This window comes from Salvelinus fontinalis, chromosome 26, assembly GCF_029448725.1.
Source record: "Salvelinus fontinalis isolate EN_2023a chromosome 26, ASM2944872v1, whole genome shotgun sequence".
NCBI lineage: Eukaryota > Metazoa > Chordata > Actinopteri > Salmoniformes > Salmonidae > Salvelinus > Salvelinus fontinalis.
The window spans coordinates 27,526,981-27,553,245 of NC_074690.1; the positions used below are offsets into that span (position 1 = coordinate 27,526,981).

A 26,265-nucleotide genomic window follows, 5' to 3' on the forward strand; every position below is an offset into this window, starting at 1 on the left:
GCTATTACCGGAAGTGCACACAAGGGGCGCTATTTTGTTGTTTTTGCTGCAACTAAAAAGTTTGATCTTGACCACTAGCCACTTAGCTAGCAAGTTAGCAAGCCAAATGCATAGCTTGAGCCCTGAGCTGCATATAATTTATGACATCTTATATATCTTATAATTGTACTTAACTTATAAGCAGTGGCGTATTGAAAATCACACCGTCTATATTTCAAAATAGCCTATCTTCGAGAACTACAAAGAAACTGGAGTTGTGTTCAGAAAGGCACAACATACAGAACATAACAGAAAACTAAAATATTATGAGGTACTGTTTCAAAAGTTCTCCACACTGAACATACAAGAGTACCTAGTAAAAAAAAAAAAAAAGAGTCTGGAAACAAAGAACAGTTCATATATGTCATCTCAGTTGAGATGCTCCCCTCTCACTGCCACAGGCTGGAAAGATCCAGAAATATAGAAAGAGAGCGAGAAAGAAAGAGCGAGGGAGAACTTGTCCTTCTTCCCCATTAAGTGTCCTGTGTTCAGTCTGAACGTTTGCGGGAGGCGGTGGAGGCTGTGCCGTGTGCCCATTTCTCATTTCATTAGCCGGGCTTGCCAGGCTCCCTGGGCCACTGCACCCCTGCAATCCATCTCCATCAGCCCGTTATCTTAATCTAGCGTCCATCTACATCCTCGCCTTTCATCTCTCAGGCAGGGAGGGAGGCAGGTAGGGAGGGCCTCCTGAGCACATTACTGGCTGGTGTAATTTCAGTTAGATTCAGGAGAGAGGGAGGAGGACGGAAAGAGAGACCCAGGGGACTGACAACCTTTTACAATGGGGAATAATCCACAACCACCACCATTCACCTTCAGAAAGTATTCACACCCCTTGACTTTTTCCACATTTTGTTGTGTTACAAAATAAAATTGATTTAATTGTCATTTTTGTGAACGATCAACACAAAATACTCAGTAATGTCAAAGTGGAAGAAATATTTTAACATTTGTAAAGATAAGTATTCAAACCAAGTCAATACATGTTAGAATCACCTTTGGCAGCGATTACAGCTGTGAGTCTAGCTAAAGCTTTCCACGCCTGGATTATGCAACATTAATCTTATTTGTTGTTAATCACTGCTAGAAAACCATTTTCAGGTCTTGCCATAGTTTTAACTTAAATATGCTTGAAAATCTAACTCAGCCGCTCAAGCACATTCACGTCTTCTTGGTAAGTAACTCCAGTGTAGATTTGGCCTTGTGTTTTAGGTTAATGTCCTGCTGAAAGGTGAATTAATCTCAGTGACTGGTGGAAAGCAGACCAAAGGGTTTCCTCCAGTATTTAGCTCCATTCTGTTTATTTTTTTATTCTGAAAAACTGCCCCGTCTTTAACGATTACAAGCATACCCATAACATGATTCAGCTACCACTATTCTTGAAAATATGGAGAGCAGTACTCAGTAATGTGTTGTATTGGATTTGCCCCAAACATATCGTTTTGTATTCAGGGAAAAAAGTTAATTCCTTTGCCACATTTTTTGCAGCATTACATTAGTGCCTTATTGCAGGCAGGATGCATGTTTTGGAATATTGTTATTCTGTACAAGCTTCCTTCTTTTCACTCTGTAAATTAGGTTAGTATTGTGGAGAAACTACAATGTTGTTGATCCATCCTCAGTTTTCTCCTATCACAGCCATTAAACTCTGTAATGGTTTAAAGTCACCAATGGTCTCATGGTGAAATCCATGAGCTGTTTCTGTCCTCTCCGGTAACCGAGTTAGGAAGGACGCCTGTATCTTTGTAATGACTGGGTGTATTGATACACCATCCAAAGTGTCATTAATAACTTCACCATGCTCAAAGGGATATTCAATGTCTTTTTTTCTTCATTTACATTTTTTTATATCTACCAATAGGTGCCCTTCTTTGCGAACCATTGGAAAACCTCCCAGGTGTTTGTGGTTGAATTTCACTGCTCAACTGAGGGACCTTAAAGATAATTGTATGTGTATGGTACAGAGCGGAGATAGTCATTACAAAATCATGGTAAACACTATTATTGCACACAGAGTGAGTCCATGCAACTTATTATATGACTTAAGCACATTTTTACTCTTGAACTTCTTTAGGCTTGTCATAACAACGGGGTTGAACACTTATTGACTCAAGACATTTCATCTTTTAATCTGTAATTGATTTGTAAAATTATAGAAGAACATCATTCCACTTTGACATTATCGGGTCGTGTGTGTAATCCCTTAAGGCAATGTCCACGCCAGCACGTGAATCTAATCAGCGTAATAAAAAGTCACAAAAAGAAATTAAGCAAACTATTCACATTTTTGCAACCAGGAAATGGCGGAGCGATTTCTGCATTGTGCATCTTTAACTAAACTGACACCAGATAAAACATTGAAGTCACAATTGATTTCTTCAGCTCCAGCCCTTGTGTGTGAGGAAGGTCTCAGATGGCTATAGGGGGAGGGCTTCTTTCTCTCACAGGGTCTGAGGGAGGAGGTGAGGTAGAGTCCTCACTTAGAAATTGAGGACAGATTCAATTACTTGCGAAGCTACACGGAAATCTCTGCCATTGTTTCATGTTGAGCATGACATTTTGCAGCAATCACATTGGCGGCATTGGAGAGGTCATTTATCTTGTTGGGAACGAGTGGGGTTGGAGACGACCCCAATGCCAAGAGATCATTACCCATCTGGGATGAGATCAGAGATTTCACTACCGACACACACACACACACACACAATGCATCAGCATAACGAAAGGAGACAAACCTCATTTTCATTTGAGAACGAGGGCTGAGAAAGTCCCTACAAATACATGAATTTTGCAAACAGCAAGGAGGGAATTTCAGCCTCGTTCTTCTAAAATCATTCAATCCCTTATTTGGTCTCCTTAAAGGGATTCTCAGATTAAACCTACTTCTTTCGTATCAGGAAATTGCCCATAAAACTGTCACACTGCATGCCCATTTCTTTACTTATAGAATTTGGCACAAAAATTCATAGAATGCCAACAGAAAGATCCAAATGGAACAACATGCGGCAGGTAGCCTAGTGGTTAGAGCATTGGGCCAGTAACCGAAAGGTTGCTAGATCAAATCCCCGAGCTGACAAGGTAAAAATCTGTGGTTCTGCACCTGAACAAGGCAGTTAACCCACTGTTCCTAGGCCGTCATTGTAAATAATAATTTGTTCTTAACTGACTTGCCTAGTTAAATAAAGGTTAAATAAATAAAAAATGTAATTTAATGATTTATTTGTATTTCAATAAAATCACTACCACATCTCTTTCTCTTCCGTGACAATACTAATAATACTGGTCTTGTTCCTCCCACTAAGCCAGTGGTTCCAAAACTTTTTATAGTCCGTACCCCTTCAAACATTCTACCTCCAGCTGCGTACCCCCTCTAGCACCAGGGTCAGCGCACTCTCAAATGTTGTTTTTTGCCATCATTGTAAACCTGCCACACACACACACTATACAATACATTTATTAAACATAAGAATGTGTGAGTTGTAACAACCCGGCTTGTGGGAAGTGACAAGGAGCTCTTATAGGACCAGGGCACAAATAATAATAATCAATAATTTTGCTATTTATTGAACCATTTTACATATAAAACATTATTTGTTCATCAAAAATGGTGAATAACTCACCACAGGTTAATGAGAAGGGTGTGCTTGACAGGATGCACATAACTCTGCAATGTTGGGTTGTATTGGAGAGTCTCTCCGTCTTAAATAATTTTACACACACAGTCTGTGCCTGTATGTAGTTTTCATAATAGTTAGGGCCGAGAATCCAAATAGGTACGTGGTTGCAAAGGGCATCAGTGTCTTAACAGCGGGATTTGCTAAGGCAAGAAACTCTGAGCGCAGCCCAATCCAGAAATCTGGCAGTGGCTTCTGATTAAATTAAATTTTCCCAGAACCGCTTGTTGCAATTTCGATGAGGCACTCTTGTTCAGATATCGATAAATGCACTGGAAGCAGGGGATGAAAGGGATAACGAATCCAGTTGTTTGTGTCGTCCGTTTCGGAAAAGTACCTGCGTAATTGCGCACCCAGCTCACTCAGTTGCTTCGCCATACATACCACATTTGACATTGTCCATAAGCTTGACTTCATTTGCACACAAAAAAAATCAAACAATGATGGAAAGACCTGTATGTTGTCCTTGTTAATGCAGACAGAAAAGAGCTCTTAATCATAGCCTCAATTTTGTCCCCACATTGAATATAGTTGCGGAGAGTCCCTGTTATCCTAGTTTCAGATCATTCAGGCGAGAAAAAACATCACCCAGATAGGTCATTCGTGTGAGAAACTCGTCATCATGCAAGCGGTCAGACAAGTGAAAATTATGGTCAGTAAAGAAAACTAAGCTTGTCTCTCAATTTTAAAAAAAGTGTCAATACTTTGCCCCTTGATAACCAGACCACTTCTGTATGTTGTAAAAGCATTACATGGTCGCTGCCCACATCATTGCATAATGCAGAAAATACACGAGAGTTCAGGGGCCTTGCCTTAACAAAGTGAACAATTTTCACTGTAGAGTCCAAAACATCTGTCAAGCATTTCCTTGGCAGCAAGAGCCTCTCTGTGGATGCTGCAGTGTACCCAAGTGGCGCCTGGAGCAACTGCTTGCACGCACGTTACCACTCCATTATGTCTCCCTGTCATGGCTTTTACGCCATCAGTACAGATACCAACATCTTGACCACCAAATTCCATTTGATGTCACAAGCTGTCCAGTACTTTAAAAATATCCTCTCATGTTGTCCTGGTTTCCAGTGGTTTGCAGAAGAGGATGTCTTCCTTAATAGACCCCCCATAAACATAACAGACATATACCAGGAGTTGTGCCAGGCCTGCCACGTCTGTTGACTCATCCAGCTGTAATGCATAGAACTCACTGGCTTGTATGCGAAGCAGTAATTGTTTCAAAACATCTCCTGCCATGTCACTGATGCATTGTGAAACAGTGTTGTTTGTTGAAGGCATTGTCTGGATAGTTTTTTTGGACGTTTCCCCCAGCATTGTCCCAGCCAAATCCGCAGCAGGAAGAATTAAGTCCCCCACAATAGTATGGGGCTTGCCTGCCGTAGCTACTCGGTAGCTCACCATATAAGACGCTTCTAGCCCTTTCTTATTAATGGTATCTGCTGCTTTTATACATGTCTTACTACTCGAAAGACGTAGTTATTCTTGCTCAAGAAAATCCCATGGCTTATTTTTCAAATTGTCATGTTTTGTTTCTAAATGTCTGCGCAACAGTGAAGGTTTCCCACCAGAGAGGAACGGTTAATGTGATTGGATGTTAATTATTTGACTAGGCTACCTGTATTTGACATTGTGTTGTTATTTCGCTGAACACTAGATGGTTTAATTATATTTGAAACGAGGCTGCTCAGACGAGAGAAAAAAACGCGCCAAAATGCATAGCTCTGTTGGAAAATATAAATGTACTGTTTGAAAATTATTGATCCCCACCAAATGATTATGAACCATCAGTTGAAATGGTCAGAAAACCCCCTCCAGTTTGGGAATACCTGCAGTAAGCCAACAGACACTGAGGAGGAATGGTTAAAAACTATAATTCCCAGAACAACCCTCTCTCTATGATGAATGACATCATTCCCCTCCGGCGTATAATAAAATATCCTCCAAACATCCCCTGGAACCTGATCAAATAAGGATTTTTCTAAACTGGGTGGGTCGAGCCCTAAAAGCTGATCGGGTGTCAGCAGTGGTATATCAGACCGTATACACGGGTATGACAAAACAAATATATTTACTGCTTTAATTACATTGGTAACCAGTTCATAATAGCAATAAGGCACCTCAGGGGTTTGTGGTATATGGACAATATACCACGGCTAAGGGCTGTGTCCAGGCACTCCACAATGCGTCATGCCTAATAACAGTCCTTAGCCATGGTACATTGGCCATATACCACATCCCTTGAGGTGCCTTATTGCTTAAGTAGAAAACAACGGCAAGGAGGGAGAAAAACAAGAAATATCTGGGAATAATACAGGTTCAGCTGGAGAGTGACTGTCTGTGGAGGTGTCCCAAACGGCACCCTATTCCGTGTATAGTGCACTACGTTTGACTTTCTTTTTCCCCATTGGGCACAATCAAAAGTAGTGCACTATATAGGGAATAGTGTGCCAACCAATGAGTATGTGCCCCAGAGCAGACTGGTTGGTGGAAACATGGCCTGCGATATTAAATACACGGGCGTGTCACATCTGGAGCAGAGCAGCTGATAGCTAATTCAGGAGGCAGGCGGGAGGCCCTTCTCATGGCTTAGGCCTACTCTTCCTTCTGTCTGACAACCAGCGGGAGTGATCTATGGCCTGCCCGCCTAACACACCTAATGCCCCTCTCCACCACATAATGGCACAGAGAGGTGGCTGTCACGAATATATGTGTGTGTGTGTGTGTGTGTGTGGGAAGGAGATGAACCATGTGTGTATGTGTGTATAAGAGGGGAGGCAGGGAGCCTCAACAGGGTTACAGTGATGAATCAACCTAAGCTGTCATGCTCCTGGCTTCACCACTTAGGGAGCGCTCACCTGTCTTTCTTCATGCCGACACACACACAACAAAAAAAGAGCAACTCGCTATTCCTACACTCACTTAAGCCTAAACCCCCAACACTGTTATCCTTATGGACACAAGGCTTTCCATCCCTAACCCTCAGACAGTCATTGTGTTTGCATCGGTCTGTCTGCCACACAGACGGATCATAACCACACTGCCCCAGAGGATGTGCTGCTGATGAATTCATCCTCCCACTCTGCACACACACATTCATCCTGGGTACACACAGTCACCCAGGAAGAGGGGTGGAGGGATAGGGCCAGATACGTGATCACAGTGTACTGATGAGGCCAGATCAGGGTTGCATCCCAAATGGGCCATCATTCCCTTTATAGTACACCACTTCTGACCAGGGCCCATAGTGCTCCAGTCAAAAGCAGTGCACTATAAAGGGAATAGGGTGCCATTTGGGATACAACCCAGATCAATACACCTCAAGCTGCTATGCTTATGCACCAGTTCAGATCTCCAGCAGCAGGCTGATATTTAATATGTGGCTAGACCAGCTCTACTCTAAGCTGAGCAACTTCCTCCTGATTGATTCATTTAAATTCAGACACACAAGAGGGTGTGTAGAAAAGTGTGTGTGTGTGTGTGTGTGGAGAAGTGTGTGTGTGTGTGTGTGTGTGTGTGTGTGTGACACTACGGGCGCTAAGAGAAAGAGGAAATAAACATGTGTGTGTGGATTTAGAAAACACTTGCTACTCTCGTACTACTAGGCATTTTAACATGAGCCCTTCACAGGAAGTCAATGATGACGATGGCGGCTGAGGGAGAATAAGAAACGGAGCCGTTTGGCTGCTTTGTTGAAACCAAAACAATCATTTATCTCAGTCAGAGTCAGCAGGGGAAATGGACACTGAGGAAAGGAAATGGCCAAATGAGATGTGAGGAAGGAGTCAGAAGTAGTCAGTAAGTCAGTCAGTCTCTGAGGCTTGGACAAGTGAAGGCAGCAAGGAAGAGAGAGAGAGGGATTGTGATGGAAGGCAGTGGCAGACTGCAGTTTTGACCTGTGGCCATGTTTAAGATAGGGGTGGGGGGAAACTGAAGCAACTGAGACAAAATGGGGAGCAAGAGGAGCAAAGGGGGAGAACATGGAATATGCCAAACATGCAGAAGCAAGCAATCAACCAAAATCCCCCTCTCTCTCCACTAGCTGTGCTGCTCTGACCCCAATTACCCATTCAGAGGGGCCGGCCATGCTGCTGCTGGTGGAAATTGTTTTCTGGGCGCCGCTTGTCGGGGAATATGGATGAGGACATGGAGATGAGGGAATTAGAGGGGCTGCCCTTTCACATGAACAGGTTATTCACATTTATCTGCTGCTTGGCAGGGAGGGGCTGGAGAGACTGGAGCTGGGCTTCTACTAGGAGGTCTGCTGCTAGGTAGGTAGCAGGAGGGAGGTAGTGTGTGTGCTTATGTGGTGAAATTAGGATTCCTGCGTGGTGCTGTGTGTCTGGCCCAGATGGAGCACACGGCTACAGAGAGAGGATCAATACCATTGGAGCCTCTCTGTGATCAGACCAGTGGATGAAGTGAGTCAAAGCACAGATTCACCGGCTATCTCACCGCAGGAGGAAAAACGACCACACAAAATGCATCATTTATGACCGAACCGGCCGGGCGCAGGAAGGAAAGAAAACTAATTTGAGAGTAATAGAAACGAGATAGGAAAGGGCTTGGGCAGGTGTGTGTGTGTGTGCTCTGGGGCTGAGAAGAGAGGGGAGGACGGGATGGAGAGATGATTCTTACTTCTCTATTTCGCTGTTTTTACAGGTCCGGGGCGCATTGGAGGATGAGCAGGCGGCGTTGGGGTCCTGAGGCAGCTGCTGCTTGCTGCTCTCGCCATTGCTCGTGGAGGGCATCTCTGCAGAGAGAGATGGGGAACTATGACAACTGACCTTGACATTAAATCAATACGGTCAAAAGATTTCAATATGGTAACCATAAAAACAGAAGATGATATCTTGTTCCAAGCCTCAACTCACCATCACTGGCCCATTTGGAGAACTCTGCTGCTATTCTGTTGGACGGCATTCCACCACTGAAAGAGCAGAAACAAACAAAACCCAAGTCAGTAGAGTAGACCAGAGTGGACTTCAGTAGAGTGGTAGGAGTGAGAACCTACTTCAACACCGCCCCGCGCAGGGCCTCCCGTTCTTTGGCTTCTCCTTGGTCCTCTCCGGAGCAGGGAATGATGTCTGCCTCTGTGTACTGGGCCTTGCCGTACTCTAGCGTGTCGTCTCCATCCACGTCCAGGTCGGCGTCGCTGTCGTGGCTCTCCTTCGTGCTACACATGGCAAAGCCTGTTCCTGAGGAGAGGGAGGGGGGCAGAGGGAGGGAGGGGAGAGGGAGGGGGGCAGAGTCATTGCCTAGGCTCTGTCAGACCATGCAACCGTCCTTAATATTGTGGAGGGAAATACAAATGCGTTTAAACACTGTATATACACTTCACAACCTCTGAAGCAGGCAGTTCTGTCATGTCAGACAGGATGACAGTGCAAAGCAGGGCTCCAAAAGCAGCAAGCCCTTCTTCCAGACCCCGTCTCCCTATCGCTCTCTCTACACATGTAGACCAGCAGGGTAAGAAAGATCTGAGCTAGCTATTAACCTGCTGCTAAAGCAAACTGATTGAAATAGACATGTTGAGATGCTGCAATCTCCCCCTCCCTCCCTCCCTGTAAAGTGTTGTTGGCTGTCAGCGGCAGACAGAGGGAAGAGGTTTACTGGGTTGTGTCAGCTGTCTGTCAGCTGCCAGTGGATGGTTATCTGGTTATGAGAGCGTGGCAGTCTGGGGGGGGCTGACTGACTGGCGGTAGATCTGACTGGCACCTCTATAAACCCTGTGATGAGCGGCCCACCAGACAAACTCCTGCCTGACTGCTGGCTCTTTCAGCTCCACTTAGGACTTGCCTCTCCCCCTGCCTGTGCTGCCACGGAGACGCACACAGCGCTGGGGGCTGATTGAGTGGTCAGGGACCGAGTCTCTCACTCGTCTAGGACTGGACACTGACAGCTGACGTGTCAGAACAGGAGATGGTATAGGGCTGTGGTGGGGTACAGACAGACTGGGCTCATGTGGAGACATAGGTAGAGCCATGGATAGATGTCCTAAAGTCAACCCAGCACAGAGACCCAGAAGGCAGGCAGCCTCCTCCCCTCCCTCTGTGAAGGCTGGAGGAAGCTCTGTGCTGAGGGAGCTGCTGCTCGAGGAGGATAAAACTCTGTCCCTGCCTGCCACCAAGGCTAACCCTTTTTACAATGTGCCCATGCTTTTAGTGATCACATAAAAAGGGACCTTTTAAGTTTTATTTGGTCCCTGTGGTTGCGTGGAGCATATGCGAACAATGGCTGTGGTGCATAAATGTCTGTTCAGCTGCTGGTGGCAGAGGAAGTATTACCAGACGGCGGGGACCAGCGGGCAGCATGGAAGCCTATCCTATCCAGATAGACCACCACCATTCATGGACTTTGAGATGATTGAAATACTATAGAGCAAGGGATGGGCTAATAATGTGTTTTTCAAGTCCAAGCCTTTGTCTCTCCCACAGCACAGTCAACCACCTGGACCTGGGGGATGCCTCTAAGGCCGCTGGGAAGGAGGGGAGGAAGGGAGGTATGGCGGCCGGGCCAGGTCTGGTGGTAAGGTCGTAAATTAGATAAATGAAATGCAGGGCATCATTTGCAGTTCATCTACTGTGAACGAGTGGCAACACGTAGGAGAGGCTAAAATAAATAAATAGATAGTCCCTCAGTCCCGACCACTAATGGCGGCCGCTGGCCAGGCACATTGGGGATGAGAAAGTGGCAGAGGGTTGGAAGGAACCTGAAATCACTGTTAATCCAATCAATTGATCAGGGTATGGATCCTGCGGCTAGTTAGCAATGCATGGCTGGGATTGGGGCCAGGAGATGGGAGGGACAGAGGCAGAGCAGCACAGCATTGATTTTCAAAAGGCTGTGGTGTGGTGGCTCACTGGCTGAGGAGAGAGGCTCTAGATGCTTTCACTGTTCCCGACCCACCCACTGACAAGGCCGGGGCCACTGTTGCCCCTAAGAAGTGGACTTTCCACTGCTAAGTGTTACTAGGTAGGATTAGCCTTAAACCCAGTGGGACATGGAGAAATATTTCTCTCAAATATACTTCCCCCAACTGGAACCGACAGGTGTGGGCTGCCTACAACTGCTGCATTCGATCCAATTCAATCTCAATTCACCACAGCGGTAAGTGTGGAAGAAGACTATAAAGACAAGTAGGGAAAACAAGATCCCCATCACACTGATAGTTGACTGATAGAAACTAAAACGAGGGGATGCTGTAAAAGCAAGTGGCATGCAGCCAAACCGTCCGGCTGAAATTGGATTGCCCAAAGTCCGACCCGGTTGATGTCCCATGAGCAGAGAGGAGGAGGACTACAGCAGTCTGAAGTAACAGGTAGTGTCCCAAATGCCACTCTATTCACCATTAAAGTGCACTACTTCTTACCAGAGCCCCATGGGCCATGGTCAAAAACTAAATAGGGAATAGGATGCCATTTAGGACGCAAAGATGCTGTTGGGTTGCCCAGCCTGGTCATGCTGCTCAGCTCAGTTCAGGCCCCATCTCTCCCTTTAACCAGTCTTGGCAGGCAATCTAATCTCCCCTGAAAAGGTCAGCGCCACTATAACTGCCTTTCAGTCACATTATGCACGCTGTTGCACGCGCTCCCTCTCTCCCTCCATCTCTCTCACCCCCTCCATCTCTCTCTCCGACCCCAGGGGATAGGCTACTCCCTTTTTGCCCCTACTCCTGGCAGATCATCTAGGATCAATACTTGGGTTGCACATTTTGGGGAATATTCAGAGGTGGAAACTTTCCATGTGAATTAATGGGAATATATTGGAATTAACGGGAATACATGGGATTTAACAGAAATATGTAAATGAATATTATTACCATTTAAATGTAGATGTTTTTTTTTGCATTGGATACATTTACCATATCAAGACAGAAACCTTTTACCTTATCATAAGTAGACATAATTGCAAATGATTAAATCCTTCCAATAGAAATAAAAAGAATTTAGTTACCAATTGTATCTTTAATTAAATGACTCTTCACATGGGATGATTTCACTGAACAACAAAAGGGAATATTGAATGATCCCCAATGATCCATCGCATCTCCCAAAAACGTTTTCAACACAGTCTAGAAACTAAACTTAGTCTAGAAACTAAAGCCATGGTTGTCTTCCTCTCAGGCTTCCATGTCTTCTCCCTGGACATCCTCAATGTCCACCTCTTGAACATAAGACTGAGGCCTCATCTTCACTGTCACTTTCCAACCTTGTTGAGGATGGCTCGTTGTCAGGCTCAAAAAGCCTCAAATTTGCCCAGATGGTCACCAATTTTTCAACCCTTGTATTGGTCTGCCTGTAGAGTGCTTTGGTGTGTGTGTTCCCAAACAAGCGCTCTGAGGTGGCTGATGTTGGTGGGATTTGGATGATGATGGAGGCAACAGGGGAAAGAGCCTCAGATCCACAAAGTCCCTTCCACCAGGTGGCTGATGAAATAATGTTGGCACGACTGCCATATTGCATCTCCATCCTAAAGCCCTTGCTTGGAAGTGTACCTCTCCAGACAGCCAAGAATCTTGCCCTCATCCAGGCCAAGGTGGCGAGACACGGTAGTGATGACACCGTAGGCCTTGTTGATCTCTGCACCAGACAGGATGCTCTTGCCAGCATACTTGGGGGTCCAAAATGTACGCTGCGGCGTGTGTAGGCTTCAGGCAGAAGTATTCACGCTTTTTGATTCATTTCAGAACTGCAGTTTCCTCGGCTTGGAGCAACAGTGAAGTGGGCAGGGCAGTACGGATTTTTTCTCTTACATCTGCAAGCAGAGTCTGAACATCAGAAAGGATGGCATTGTCTCCCTCAATCCGTGCAATGGCTACTGCTATAGGTTTCAGAAGTTTCAGGCTGCTTACCACTCTCTCCCAAAATACATCATCCAGGATGATCCCCTTGATAGGGGTGTCCATATCAGCAAACTGTGATATGGCCATTTCTTGAGACTCCTTCCCCTCCAGGAGACTGTCAAACAGGATGACAACAGCACCCCAACGGGTGTTGCTGGGCAGCTTCAATGTGGTGCTCTTATTCTTCTCACTTTGCTTGGTGAGGTAGATTGCTGCTTTAACTTGATGACCCTTCACATACCTAACCATTTCCTTGGCTTTCTTGTAGAGTATATCCATTGTTTTCAGTTCCATGATGTCCTTGAGGAGCAGATTCAATGCATGAGCAGCACAGCCAATGAGTGTGATGTGAGGGTAGGACTCCTCCACTTTAGACCAAGCAGCCTTCATGTTCACAGCATTTTCTGTCACCAGTGCATATACGTTCTGTGGTCCAAGGTCATTGATGACTGCCTTCAGCTCATCTGCAATGTAGAGGCCGGTGTGTCTGTTGTCCCTGGCGTCTGTGCTCTTGTAGAATACTTGTTGCGGGATGAATTATTCCTTGCCCACGAACATTCGACCACCCATCAGAGATGATTGCAATATAGTCTGCCTTCTCTATGATTTGCTTGACCTTCACTTGAACTCTGCTGAACTCTGCATCCAGCAAATGAGTAGATAAAGCATGTCTGGTTGGAGGGGTGTATGCTGGGCGAAGAACATTCAGAAATCTCTTCCAATATACATTGCCTGTGAGCATCAGAGGTGAACCAGTTGCATACACAGCTTGAGCAGGACATTCATTAGCAATTCTCTGATTCTCTTCATCAGTAATTCTTTATGCACTTGGCCAGATGATTCTACATCTTTGTTGCATTCTTCACATATGATTTGGCACAGTATTTGCAAATGTACACAGCTTTTCCTTCAACATTAGCTGCAGTGAAATGTCTACACACATCAGATAGTGCCCGTGGCATGAAGATTAGATTAGATTGCTGTGAAGATTAGAAAAAAATGAGTAATTTTTTTTATAAAAAATACAATTCCATGTACAGATAAATAGTTAAACAGTTAGATTAAACAACTCCTTTATAATAAATGTATGGAAACAGGTGAATTAACACTCAGTTAGCAGGCTCAAGCAAGCTAAAACCCACATGGTAGCAAAAACTAACCAGCAGAAATTGTTAACAAGTTAGAAATTATTTAAACACACTTTGCTGTAGGCTACTCTTTTACGAGTTAACATCTCTTGGGTACGTGAGACGTTAGCGTCCCACCTTTCAACAGCCAGTGAAACTGCTGGGCGCCAAATTCAAATACAGAAATACTCAATATAAAAATTCAGAAAAAACATATTTTACATAGGTTTAAAGACTAACTTCTTGTGAATCCAACCACGGTGTCAGATTTAAAAAATGCTTTATGGCGAAAGCATACCGTACAATTATTTGAGAACATAGCCCAGCAGACAAATCATTACAAACAGTAACCAGCCAAGTAGAAGAGTTACACAAGTCAGAAAGAGATAAAATTAATCCCTTACCTTTGATGATCTTCATATGGTTGCACTCAGCAGACATTCATTTACTCAATAAATGTTCCTTTTGTTCAATAAAGTCTCTTTATATCCCAAAATCTCCATTTTGTTTGCGCGTTTTCTTCAGTATTCCACAGGCTTAAACGCAGTCAAAACAGGCAGACAAAAAATCTAAATTGTATCCGTAAAGTTCATAGAAACATGTCAAACGATGTTTATATTCAATTCTCAGGTTGTTTTTAGCCTAAATAATCAATAATATTTCAAAGCTAAACAAGAAAGGCACTCTCTAAGTCTCGCGCATGAAAAAGCTCTGTGACACTTTAGGGTCCACTCATTCAGACTGCTCTTACTTCCTCATTTTTCAAAATACAAGCCTGAAACAATTTCTAAACACTGTTGACATCTAGTGGAAGGCATAGGAACTGCAATTTGAGTCCTAAGTCAATGGATACTGCAATGGCATTGAATAGAAAACTACAATTTTTTATTTAAAAATCTACTTCATGAATGGATTTTTCTCAGGTTTTCACCTGCCAAATCAGTTCTGTTATACTCACAGACACTATTTCAACAGTTTTGGAAACTTTAGAGTGTTTTCTATCCAAATCTACCAGTTATATGCATATCATATCTTCTGGGCCCGAGAAGCAGGCAGTTTAATTTGGGCATGCATTTCATCCAAAAATCCGAATGCTTTCCCCTACCCTAGAGAAGTTAACAAAAAATAATGTATGTCATATAAAATATATTCAACCCACCCAGTATCGTAATCAAATTACCATAAAGCATGTAGTCCTTGGCTCAGACAATGTAAGATCTTGAGAATCAGCTGTACATGTGATGGAAGAATGCACTGTGCATGCAGAGGGTTGCAATTCAATTGAATTGGGGATAGTTTAACCAAAATATGCCACAAGACCTAGAATTGCCTTCTGTATCCCACAAAAAAGGTTCACTGTTATAAGCTAACTTTTTTGATGAATTTAAGCAAAATTCCCAGGCTTAACTTCCCATGGAAAATTCCCGGAAATTTACTGGAAAGTTTCTGACCCTTTCCAGCCCTTAACACACACACACACACGTCCGTGCACACTGACACACACACTACACAGGTGCACCTAAATGGCACCCGTCCCTCGCATATCCTCCACGCTCATTATCATAACCAATCTTGTGCATCTTATTGACATGAACATGTCAAATACATGTGTTCTTCCCTGTGTAACACAGACGTGACTGTGACACGGAACACCTATCTTCATATGTCACCACCATCTGGAGATGAGACAGAGACAAAGCTAAGGTTCTGAGCGAGTGGCGAGGGAGGGTCAAGGGACCAATCAACATGAGACAGTCTGACCAATAACAGCCGGTTGCCATGGTGCTTATAGCCCTGATCAGGCCTCCCCAGTCGGCTCTGGTCATATCCATCATATCTCTCTGGCATTTACAGGACACGTCTGGAGAGATGATGGGAGAGAGATGGCCACCATCTTTGAAGCCTGTTTACAAAGCAGAGAGTGCTTTCTGTCCCCGCTGTCATCTTCAGTCAGCGGCCCCAAATCCTCTCTCCCAGGATCGGCTCACTTAGCTTTGGTCTTCACTATCAGGCTGCTGGGATCAGATCTGACCCTCTTCCTCAATACATCAGCCTTTAGTGCTTTTCTCCCAGGCCCTCATAAGCCATGTACACAGGAGGACCACGTGAGGGCTGGGCCCCACACGTCTCAAGCAGAAAGTGATCCTGTTCGATTTTCCTCCCTCTCTCTCCTGGTCCTCGACTTCTCTGTGGTGTTTAAACGGCTTCCCTTTGCCTTTCTTCCCTCCCCTCAAAGCGAGAGAGGTGGCGGTGGTGGTGCTGGTGGCTCACAGAGGATAGGCCTCTCTTATCCCATTGAAGCCCCTCATCTCTGTCTCTCCTCCCTGCATCAACCACCCCCCCTGGGCTGGGTAGATGGTGGATTCTGCCTGGCTGGGCCCATTGAACCAAGGCTGACTGCAGCAAAGCTTTCAAGGCAAATCCACCTTCTGAGCTTCTAGGGGGGTGCGGGGGGTTGCTTTCAAGTGGTCTCCCCAGGCTGGCTAAGAGCAGCAGAAAGCACCTCTGGCTTTGACCAGCCCTTATCTGTGTCACATCACAGGACGCCGGGCTATCACAGCCGGCCAGAAGGGGTCTGCTGCTCATTAGATGAATGGACAGACAGACGGACAGCCTCCTGCTCAGGAGGTTCAATCAAGATATCAAATTGATCTGTAGGCTGTCTGTCTGGTCAGGTTTGTAGCGAGAGAGGGGCCAAAAGGCACACGTCTTATTGGGCTTTGTAATGCAGTTTTACCGCCTGGATGAAATTTGGGGACTTTGAGAATTTTAAAGGGGCCCTTAGAGAAGATGAGGACTCTTTGCTTTCCTGTGATCTGTAGACTCACACCATGAGGACCTGTGGCCAATTCATTTTCATAGCTCTCTCTAGCAGTGAAGCAAAGGCCTGTCTGTTGGACATGAGATAATGAATGCTGACCTATGGCCAAATCATACACTTGTCCAATCAAGCGGACTACACTAGCTATTGACCATGGACCAATGGCCTTCTAAATATTCACAAATCATTTAGGTGAGCACACAGTGGCTAGGCTGGATCAATTCATTACAGCATCTAAATCACAGCCTACATTTCAAAGTCCCTGTATTGTACTTGGAAATAAAAAATACATAACTTACAGGTTATTGAACATTCCAGTCAATATCCCACTGATGTCTTGTTGTCAATGATTACCGATTTGATATTCAATTCTAGCCCTCCCATAAGATAAGATAAGTTAAGGGGGGGGGGGGTAGGAGGAGAGAGCAGGCCATGGTCCCTAGTGGGCAGCTTTAGGGACAGGGCTATAATTGCATTGCTGGGCTGAGGGGAACCTGGGGGTCACTGGCCCATTTCCCTTCCACACACCACTCCTCACAGGTTCAGACGGGTCAATTGCACAGCTAAATGTGTTTTCCTTTCCCTCCTAAAGGGCTGGGGCCAGGACCGGACTGGGCTGTCCCCCGTCTGGACCGGGGCCACATGGCCCCACACTGCAGCTGGAGAGACAGATGTAGCGTGTCCCAAATGGCACCCTATTCAGTGCACTACTTTTGTACAGAACCCATAGGGTGCACTATGTAGTAGGGAATAGGGTGTAATTTGGTAAACAGAGCCAAAGCTGTCCACCATGTCTGGCTGTAGCCCTGGGCATGTTAGCCTCTCTGCACCCAGCCACGTCCTTTTAAAAAGGCAATGATGCACAGAGTCAACCTGTTGTTATACTGAAGGAGAATTGTGACTAGCAGGGAATGTTGTTCAGAGTGGGTCCTGTTGCGTGCTGGAAGGCATTTTGGTGTACTGGCTTAAGACTCTTATCGTTAGGATACTTTCAACTACCCTAAACACTTTGTTATTTCTCAAATGTTGCACAACTGTTTTGCCATTTTAATGTAAGAACCAAAGTAGACGGATTTTTTTAGAGTGAAAAATTGATTTGCGTCCCAATTGGCACCTATTCCCTTTATAGTGCATTACTTTTGATCGGGTAGTGCATAGTGTACCTCTGAAGCCTCCTTCCAGCAGGGTGGTAGCTCTGACCCTCTTCTGGCCGCACCACTCGTACTCCTCGAAGCGGGTCCCGTTCTCTCCGTCAATGTCTGCAGAGTCATCCTCAGCAAACGCACCCTCCCTCTGAGAGAACAAAGACACTGTCAACACTGACCCAGACACAGGGTAGGGCTTGGAGTGGAAAAAACAGTCTCCTGTCAGAAATAATCTAAATGTTAAATAGAAAATGATCAGTAATCTTTGTATTCATTAAAATATAAATATTGAATAATATAGATTAATACAAAACTAGCTATGATGCACAATTGGTGTTAGTAAAACATCTGTAAGATTTGGAAAGACCATCACCAAAGTAGGGGGTCAAGTGGAGCATCATGACCAACGTTACAGCCAAGTTTATGAGAGCATGATTACTATAAATACATCGATCCTATTCTGTGAGCAAAGAAGAAATGGTTACAATGACAGTGAGCATGAATCTGTGCTGGTCAGGAGGCCTCACTTGCCATCTATTCTATTTAGGAAGCAGAGACTGAGGAGGAAGAAGATTTTCCTACAGGGGAGCGAGGTGGGCTAACTATTCGACAGGAAAGAGCTGTTTTCCTAGAGTAATGATTATTTCTGTTGAACATCAAACTGGTACTACAAGTCATCAGCATAGAGCAAAGAGGAAAGCTCCTTTTTTAAGACTGGAGTAAGCTAGATTCAGTGCTTGGAGGACAAGTAAAATAAGAGCTTGTCAGGCAACGAAGCCCTGGTGGCTACTGTTTCCATGTGTTCTGAGTCTGTGTAATTTCTAAGTAGTGTGTACGCTCTGTCAGATCCAGTGGAAAGAGGGAGAGCAGAGTGGATAGACACTAGATAGCGTGGTGGTGACTAGTGACTAGAAAGATGGTGATTGGTTGACTAGAGGCCCGAGGCTGAGGGTACGGGTAGGGACGTGAGGCTACCTTGAACAGACATTGTTCCACATGCCTACTCATCTCCTCCTCAGTCCCTGCCAGCGGCGCGCTGCACAGTGGACATACCTGCCCATCCTCTGGCTTCCGGCGCTTCATCTTCCCAATCCGGGCTGAAACACAAAGAAGCAGAGGAAGAGGTGGTTAGAATCATGAAAAAATACACAGCAATCTGGGACTTGTTTTTGTATTCCTGTTTTAAGTGCCGTACTAAAATATCACATGGGTAGGTCCATTGACTTCAGCAGACAGCGATGTGGCTACAATGACATGATTGGTTGAAATGCAGTAAAAGAGTACGCAACCCAAAAAACACAAATCAACTGAATGTTCTTGATTAGAATCTGATATAACCTAATTAGTTATTTGATCAAATTAAACCCCCTGTCAGTGTGGATAACAGGCTCATAGCAGGCAATACAGCCCAGCAGAATGCCTCTGTCACAACCAGGCTCTCTTTCAATATGGCAACCGCTATTGCATTTGACATGGACGAAAAATACATTGTAAATTCATGGTAGTCTATTGGGGGTTTTCCATCTCCTCTGTCCTCCAGCTGTGTACTGTGCGTCTCTCCTCTGTCCTCCAGCTGTGTACTGTGCGTCTCTCCTCTGTCCTCCAGCTGTGTACTGTGCGTCTCTCCTCTGTCCTCCAGCTGTGTACTGTGAGTCTCTCCTCTGTCCTCCAGCTGTGTACTGTGCGTCTCTCCTCTGTCCTCCAGCTGTGTACTGTGTGTCTCTCCTCTGTCCTCCAGCTGTGTACTGTGCGTCTCTCCTCTGTCCTCCAGCTGTGTACTGTGCGTCTCTCCTCTGTCCTCCAGCTGTGTACTGTGCGTCTCTCCTCTGTCCTCCAGCTGTGTACTGTGCGTCTCTCCTCTGTCCTCCAGCTGTGTACTGTGCGTCTCTCCTCTGTCCTCCAGCTGTGTACTGTGCGTCTCTCCTCTGTCCTCCAGCTGTGTACTGTGTGTCTCTCCTCTGTCCTCCCGCTGTGTACTGTGTGTCTCTCCTCTGTCCTCCAGCTGTGTACTGTGTGTCTCTCCTCTGTCCTCCAGCTGTGTAATGTGTGTCTCTCCTCTGTCCTCCAGCTGTGTACTGTGTGTCTCTCCTCTGTCCTCCAGCTGTGTACTGTGTGTCTCTCCTCTGTCCTCCAGCTGTGTACTGTGTGTCTCTCCTCTGTCCTCCAGCTGTGTACTGTGTGTCTCTCCTCTGTCCTCCAGCTGTGTAATGTGCGTCTCTCCTCTGTCCTCCAGCTGTGTACTGTGCGTCTCTCCTCTGTCCTCCAGCTGTGTACTGTGCGTCTCTCCTCTGTCCTCCAGCTGTGTAATGTGCGTCTCTCCTCTGTCCTCCAGCTGTGTAATGTGCGTCTCTCCTCTGTCCTCCAGCTGTGTAATGTGCGTCTCTCCTCTGTCCTCCAGCTGTGTAATGTGCGTCTCTCCTCTGTCCTCCAGCTGTGTACTGTGTGTCTCTCCTCTGTCCTCCAGCTGTGTAATGTGCGTCTCTCCTCTGTCCTCCAGCTGTGTACTGTGTGTCTCTCCTCTGTCCTCCAGCTGTGTAATGTGCGTCTCTCCTCTGTCCTCCAGCTGTGTACTGTGTGTCTCTCCTCTGTCCTCCCGCTGTGTAATGTGTGTCTCTCCTCTGTCCTCCCGCTGTGTAATGTGTGTCTCTCCTCTGTCCTCCAGCTGTGTACTGTGCGTCTCTCCTCTGTCCTCCAGCTGTGTACTGTGTGTCTCTCCTCTGTCCTCCAGCTGTGTACTGTGTGTCTCTCCTCTGTCCTCCCGCTGTGTAATGTGTGTCTCTCCTCTGTCCTCCAGCTGTGTACTGTGCGTCTCTCCTCTGTCCTCCAGCTGTGTACTGTGTGTCTCTCCTCTGTCCTCCAGCTGTGTACTGTGTGTCTCTCCTCTGTCCTCCAGCTGTGTACTGTGTGTCTCTCCTCTGTCCTCCAGCTGTGTAATGTGCGTCTCTCCTCTGTCCTCCAGCTGTGTACTGTGCGTCTCTCCTCTGTCCTCCAGCTGTGTACTGTGTGTCTCTCCTCTGTCCTCCAGCTGTGTACTGTGTGTCTCTCCTCTGTCCTCCAGCTGTGTACTGTGTGTCTCTCCTCTGTCCTCCAGCTGTGTACTGTGTGTCTCTCCTCTGTCCTCCAGCTGTGTACTGTGTGTCTCTCCTCTGTCCTCCAGCTGTGTACTGTGTGTCTCTCCTCTGTCCTCCAGCTGTGTACTGTGTGTCTCTCCTCTGTCCTCCAGCTGTGTAATGTGCGTCTCTCCTCTGTCCTCCAGCTGTGTACTGTGCGTCTCTCCTCTGTCCTCCAGCTGTGTACTGTGTGTCTCTCCTCTGTCCTCCAGCTGTGTAATGTGCGTCTCTCCTCTGTCCTCCAGCTGTGTAATGTGCGTCTCTCCTCTGTCCTCCAGCTGTGTAATGTGCGTCTCTCCTCTGTCCTCCAGCTGTGTAATGTGCGTCTCTCCTCTGTCCTCCAGCTGTGTACTGTGTGTCTCTCCTCTGTCCTCCAGCTGTGTAATGTGCGTCTCTCCTCTGTCCTCCAGCTGTGTACTGTGTGTCTCTCCTCTGTCCTCCAGCTGTGTAATGTGCGTCTCTCCTCTGTCCTCCAGCTGTGTACTGTGTGTCTCTCCTCTGTCCTCCCGCTGTGTAATGTGTGTCTCTCCTCTGTCCTCCCGCTGTGTAATGTGTGTCTCTCCTCTGTCCTCCAGCTGTGTACTGTGCGTCTCTCCTCTGTCCTCCAGCTGTGTACTGTGTGTCTCTCCTCTGTCCTCCAGCTGTGTACTGTGTGTCTCTCCTCTGTCCTCCCGCTGTGTAATGTGTGTCTCTCCTCTGTCCTCCAGCTGTGTACTGTGCGTCTCTCCTCTGTCCTCCAGCTGTGTACTGTGTGTCTCTCCTCTGTCCTCCCGCTGTGTAATGTGTGTCTCTCCTCTGTCCTCCAGCTGTGTAATGTGCGTCTCTCCTCTGTCCTCCAGCTGTGTACTGTGTGTCTCTCCTCTGTCCTCCAGCTGTGTACTGTGTGTCTCTCCTCTGTCCTCCAGCTGTGTAATGTGCGTCTCTCCTCTGTCCTCCAGCTGTGTACTGTGTGTCTCTCCTCTGTCCTCCAGCTGTGTACTGTGTGTCTCTCCTCTGTCCTCCAGCTGTGTAATGTGCGTCTCTCCTCTGTCCTCCAGCTGTGTACTGTGTGTCTCTCCTCTGTCCTCCAGCTGTGTACTGTGTGTCTCTCCTCTGTCCTCCAGCTGTGTACTGTGCGTCTCTCCTCTGTCCTCCAGCTGTGTACTGTGTGTCTCTCCTCTGTCCTCCAGCTGTGTACTGTGTGTCTCTCCTCTGTCCTCCAGCTGTGTACTGTGTGTCTCTCCTCTGTCCTCCAGCTGTGTAATGTGCGTCTCTCCTCTGTCCTCCAGCTGTGTAATGTGCGTCTCTCCTCTGTCCTCCAGCTGTGTAATGTGCGTCTCTCCTCTGCTTGGCAGAAGAGCAGCGGTGAACGCTATTGGCATTCACAACATGTCAGAGAAGTTTGCTGTCTCACTGGCAATAACGTGGGTCAGCGGAGTGGTGAGGAATCGATGCGCCCCAGGTCTCTTAGAAGATGCCACAGTGTCCGGTACCAGAAGATCAGGAATTACAACAGCGAGTGGAGATGCCGCTGTGACAATCCTCCTCAGCGCCACAACTAGTCTAACGTCAGGATTCATAACGTGTCTCAGTATTTCCTTTTAGACAAAAAATGAATAAGATTACATGGTCAGGGGGAACCTGATCCTAGACCAGCACTCTTACTCAGAGATGCCTAGGAGACTACAGTCTAATGTTCTAACACCGTGCCGTGATGACAAAAAAGAGAGGGCAATCTATTCTCTTCAACCAGTGTTTGAGGAGAAGCTAAACATTGAGAAGGTTCCTCCTCTTTCACAGGATATGGTAATTTACTCTCCTCATAGAAACTAACATTGTTTTAGGAGACGATAGGCCTGAACTTGGTTTCCTCTCTCCATAGGACGGGTAAGGATGGTCTACTGTAGGTCTAGGTCACGTGACTCAACAATCCTTCTATAGCACTAGTCGACAACTCCCCCCACTGCATAATTTGAAATTTAACACAGCAGAACAGTGGCCAATGCGCCGTAAGTCTTTGTCGCTTTTTCTTAACTGCAAATGGCGTCCAGGGACATTAATTTTTAGGTGGCTGTGATTGCGAAAGGGGCCAAGGGGGACCTGAGGAGGGACGGTGAGAGGAAGGACAACGCGCCATAACTTTGGGGAGATTGGGACAGCGACTAATAATCTCTCTCCCAGGCCAGGGAACGGGTGATGGTAATCGAGTAGGGCTTCATTAAACGCAGACAGAAAGGGACGATTAATTAGGCCCGGCACGAGTCGTCCCCCCCCCCCCCCTCAGAATCATTCAGGTTCCACATGAGAGGTAATAGACATTAATGGAGGCTTGAGTTTAAACAAAGTCGGCACCGTTTCTTTTCATAGCAGCACTGAGGCTGCTGCCGAGGATGGTGCAAATGCCAATGGAGGCAGAGAGGGAGCCTGGGACTGCTGGCTGACAGAGTGGGTGTTGGGAGAGGACGTGGGGGCAGGCTCTTACCGTGGCCAATGCAGCAGGGGGGAAGGGGGGCTCCATTGTGCAGTCCAAGGGGAGCATTTTTGACACTTTCCTTGGCGTAGCGCCTGCACCAGCAGAGGTCATCGACTGTCAACATATCAAGAAGGTCAAGGGTTAATAGATCCTCTGCTCGTGTAGGCGCTAGGTCAAGGGAACAGCAGGGACGGAGACACACAACGGCAGCCAGGACTCCCGACCCCCCCACCAGCCAGCCCTGAAATCACACTCAGTTGGGCAACAAGGGGCAGGCCTGGCTCTGTAGCTGTAATGTAAGCTACAGCCTGGAGCTGGTCCACAGTGTGAAGGGCTGTCAGCAAGGCCACACAGGGCTTTGTTCAACATGGGCCTCTGGCTATACTTAACCATAATGTGTTATATCGATGGCAGAGCCAAGGTTATGGCTATGCAGGGTAGAAATGCATGGTCAAACCAAACACAGCCTGGTCAAGGGTCCACGGACTGACTGTCAGCCGGTCCATCCAGACCTACGCTATGACTCTGTTCTCACACTCTGAAGATGCACATTCGCCTCCCCAGTTGCTTGCTGCTTCAACTTTGATTGACAATTCCACCAAATGTAGTGCGGATGATATTGGTTGAGCAATCTGTTTTTTTCAGTAGTGTAATGTATAAAAAAAAATAAAAAAAATGTTTTATGACAATCATAGGCTACTCAATAAAAATGAACAGAAGATTATTTGATGAGGAAATGTTTTGTTTTAGGAAATAGCCTTAATAATTTCACAAGCCATTGGCACCATTTTCACCAAGATAAACTAGGCTCCAATCATGTCATTGCATACAAGTTGGCTGTGAGAAGTTGCAGATTAAGATATACCTGGCTTAATCAATATTTTTGAAGTAATTCTACAGGATATTGTACCAGAAATGTACTTAAAAATACAAATGTGTAAGATGTTTATGAAGAATAATTAGTACTTTAAAAGAAAAAGGAAATGTATACATACCATTCAACCGCGTTTGCCTGTTTGCTCGCACTCTTAAAAATGTCTACAAGTAGGAAGAAAGGAAACACACAAAATATGCATTAGATATGGACCTTTCAATTTATATTGTTTATAGATACATTAGTAGCAGTTCATGGCTGGATTGATTTGGATTCTACAGAGTGCCCTGCAAGTTTAAGCTTGATAGTAAACAAAAACGTACTTCTTTTATGGGCTGTATCGTCTCTTCCATAACAGGGTCGCAAGTTTTTGTTCAAAGCCTTTTCAAACCGACAAACTCACTTTTACACGTCTATCATTTCAGCCTCTCGGTAGTACACCGCACCATGAATACACTTTTGTATCAATAATTTTATAAGGATGCCAAAGGATTGAATGTGGCGCCTACAAAGCCGCTTTGTTAATCACCGTCGCCATGTTGGCTTGACGCGTGTCATGTGACTAAACATAGGAGTGAAAGTTCAGAGGACGCCCGATGTTGTTCCACTATTGGCCACTAGGGAGCAGCAGTACGTAATACAGTGACTTCAATGGAAGTTAATTTGATTTTAGATTTTAAGATTGATTCAAGTGTGTCTCAAGCAACTTGTAGGGTAAACTAGTTCCATGCATCATATCTAAACGTAGTTTTTTTGCAGACAATACTAATAGTTAAAACTTTTTATTTTATTTCATGAAAATTAGTGTTTAATCATTTTCTTATCATATGAAAGTGACACAAAATAGGCTATGAATTCTCCCCATCTAAACCTGTTTGAAACTGACAAGCATGATCAGTGATTGTGTATACCACTACGATATGGGTTAAATGGGACCACCTATCTTTCTTCTCCCCTCTCTTTCAGAGTGGGTAGGCTATGTGCTGACACCAGCAGGGCCAGTCAGGGCAATGGATGGATGCCCACTCATTGACAATGGCACAGAGTGTGGGCACAAGTTCAAACTCCTAGCGAGTGGATCGTCCATCATATACCAGAGAGGCCTCTTACACTGACACTTGAGTTGTGCTCATATACAACCTGCCCATGATATGATGATCCACTATGCAGCGTCCCAAATTATACCCTATTCCATACTTAGTGCATTACTTTTGACCAGGGCTCATAGGACTCTGGTCAAATATAGCACACTATACAGGGAATAGGGTGCCATTTTGGATGAAAACTATCTAAATGGCTTACACAACTACATGATAGCTCATGTTACAAAAAAAGAGAAAAGAATCTAACATTTAAGTGGGGAAAAGCATCTGTTTAATCGTTTGCATGAAATGGTTTCAGCAGCAGCTTTACTAATGAAAATATATACTTTCACCACAGCCCCTTTAATAGGCGTGTCAATGTATGGATATGATGTCTTACACTTCATAGCTCTTACTTTATGGTATAAGGGAAAAAGCCACTTAACCCAAATAATAAATCACTGCCGTATGAGTTTGAAATAACAAACTTTGAGATGTAAAAAAAATGAAAGCTCCATCATAACCTTATAACTTAGGTTAAAACACTGTGCTGTATGAAGCAGTTTAATCCTAACTAATCTATGCCAGCGTCCCATACGGCACCCTATTCCCTATATAGTGCACTACATTTGACCAGGGCCCATAGGGGTCTGGTCAAAAGTAGTGCACTGTGTGTGGAGTAGGGTGCTTTTTGGGACGCAAGCCTATCTGTAGTGGTGAAGCCTCCAGCAGAATGAGGTGGGAGACATGTCAAGGACGTGGTGGACCAGAAGAGATACCATCCAGGCTTAGGGAGCATAAGAGCATTGCTTGAGGTAAATTGTGGGTGATTACCTATCTGAACAGGGAAACACATTACAGCCTGGGCAAATCTTTGCAAGAGATAGTGGGAGGTGCTGCATTCCAAATGACACCTTATTCCCTATACAGTGCACTACCTATGGGCTCCGTCAAAAGTAGTGCACTATAAAGGGAATTGGGTGCCATTTGGGACACAAGCAGGGAGGATAGAGGGAGGTAGGCAGCTGGGCTGATGCCTGATCCACTCCATGATAAGATGTGAGAGCCAGATGATTGGCTGAGTCAA

At 45.9% G+C, this 26,265-nt stretch overlaps 1 protein-coding gene across 7 annotated transcripts in view; it reads right to left on the reverse strand.

Moving 5' to 3' along the window:
- Positions 1 to 26,265, reverse strand: part of LOC129824037 (E3 ubiquitin-protein ligase RNF220-like) — a 184,150-nt gene that overhangs the window by 13,285 nt on the left and 144,600 nt on the right. For 2 of the 7 annotated variants that reach the window (XM_055883310.1, XM_055883314.1), the window contains exons 6-12: positions 24,218 to 24,260; positions 23,232 to 23,336; positions 18,636 to 18,757; positions 17,679 to 17,808; positions 8,737 to 8,920; positions 8,597 to 8,652; positions 8,361 to 8,475 (exon numbers count right to left, since the gene is read on the reverse strand). In XM_055883310.1, the coding sequence (XP_055739285.1) occupies positions 8,361 to 8,475; positions 8,597 to 8,652; positions 8,737 to 8,920; positions 17,679 to 17,808; positions 18,636 to 18,757; positions 23,232 to 23,336; positions 24,218 to 24,260 (755 nt within the window). The remainder of the gene's footprint in view (positions 1 to 8,360; positions 8,476 to 8,596; positions 8,653 to 8,736; positions 8,921 to 17,678; positions 17,809 to 18,635; positions 18,758 to 23,231; positions 23,337 to 24,217; positions 24,261 to 26,265) is intronic. The other 5 variants (XM_055883312.1, XM_055883316.1, XM_055883313.1 and 2 more) reach the window with 3 other exon arrangements.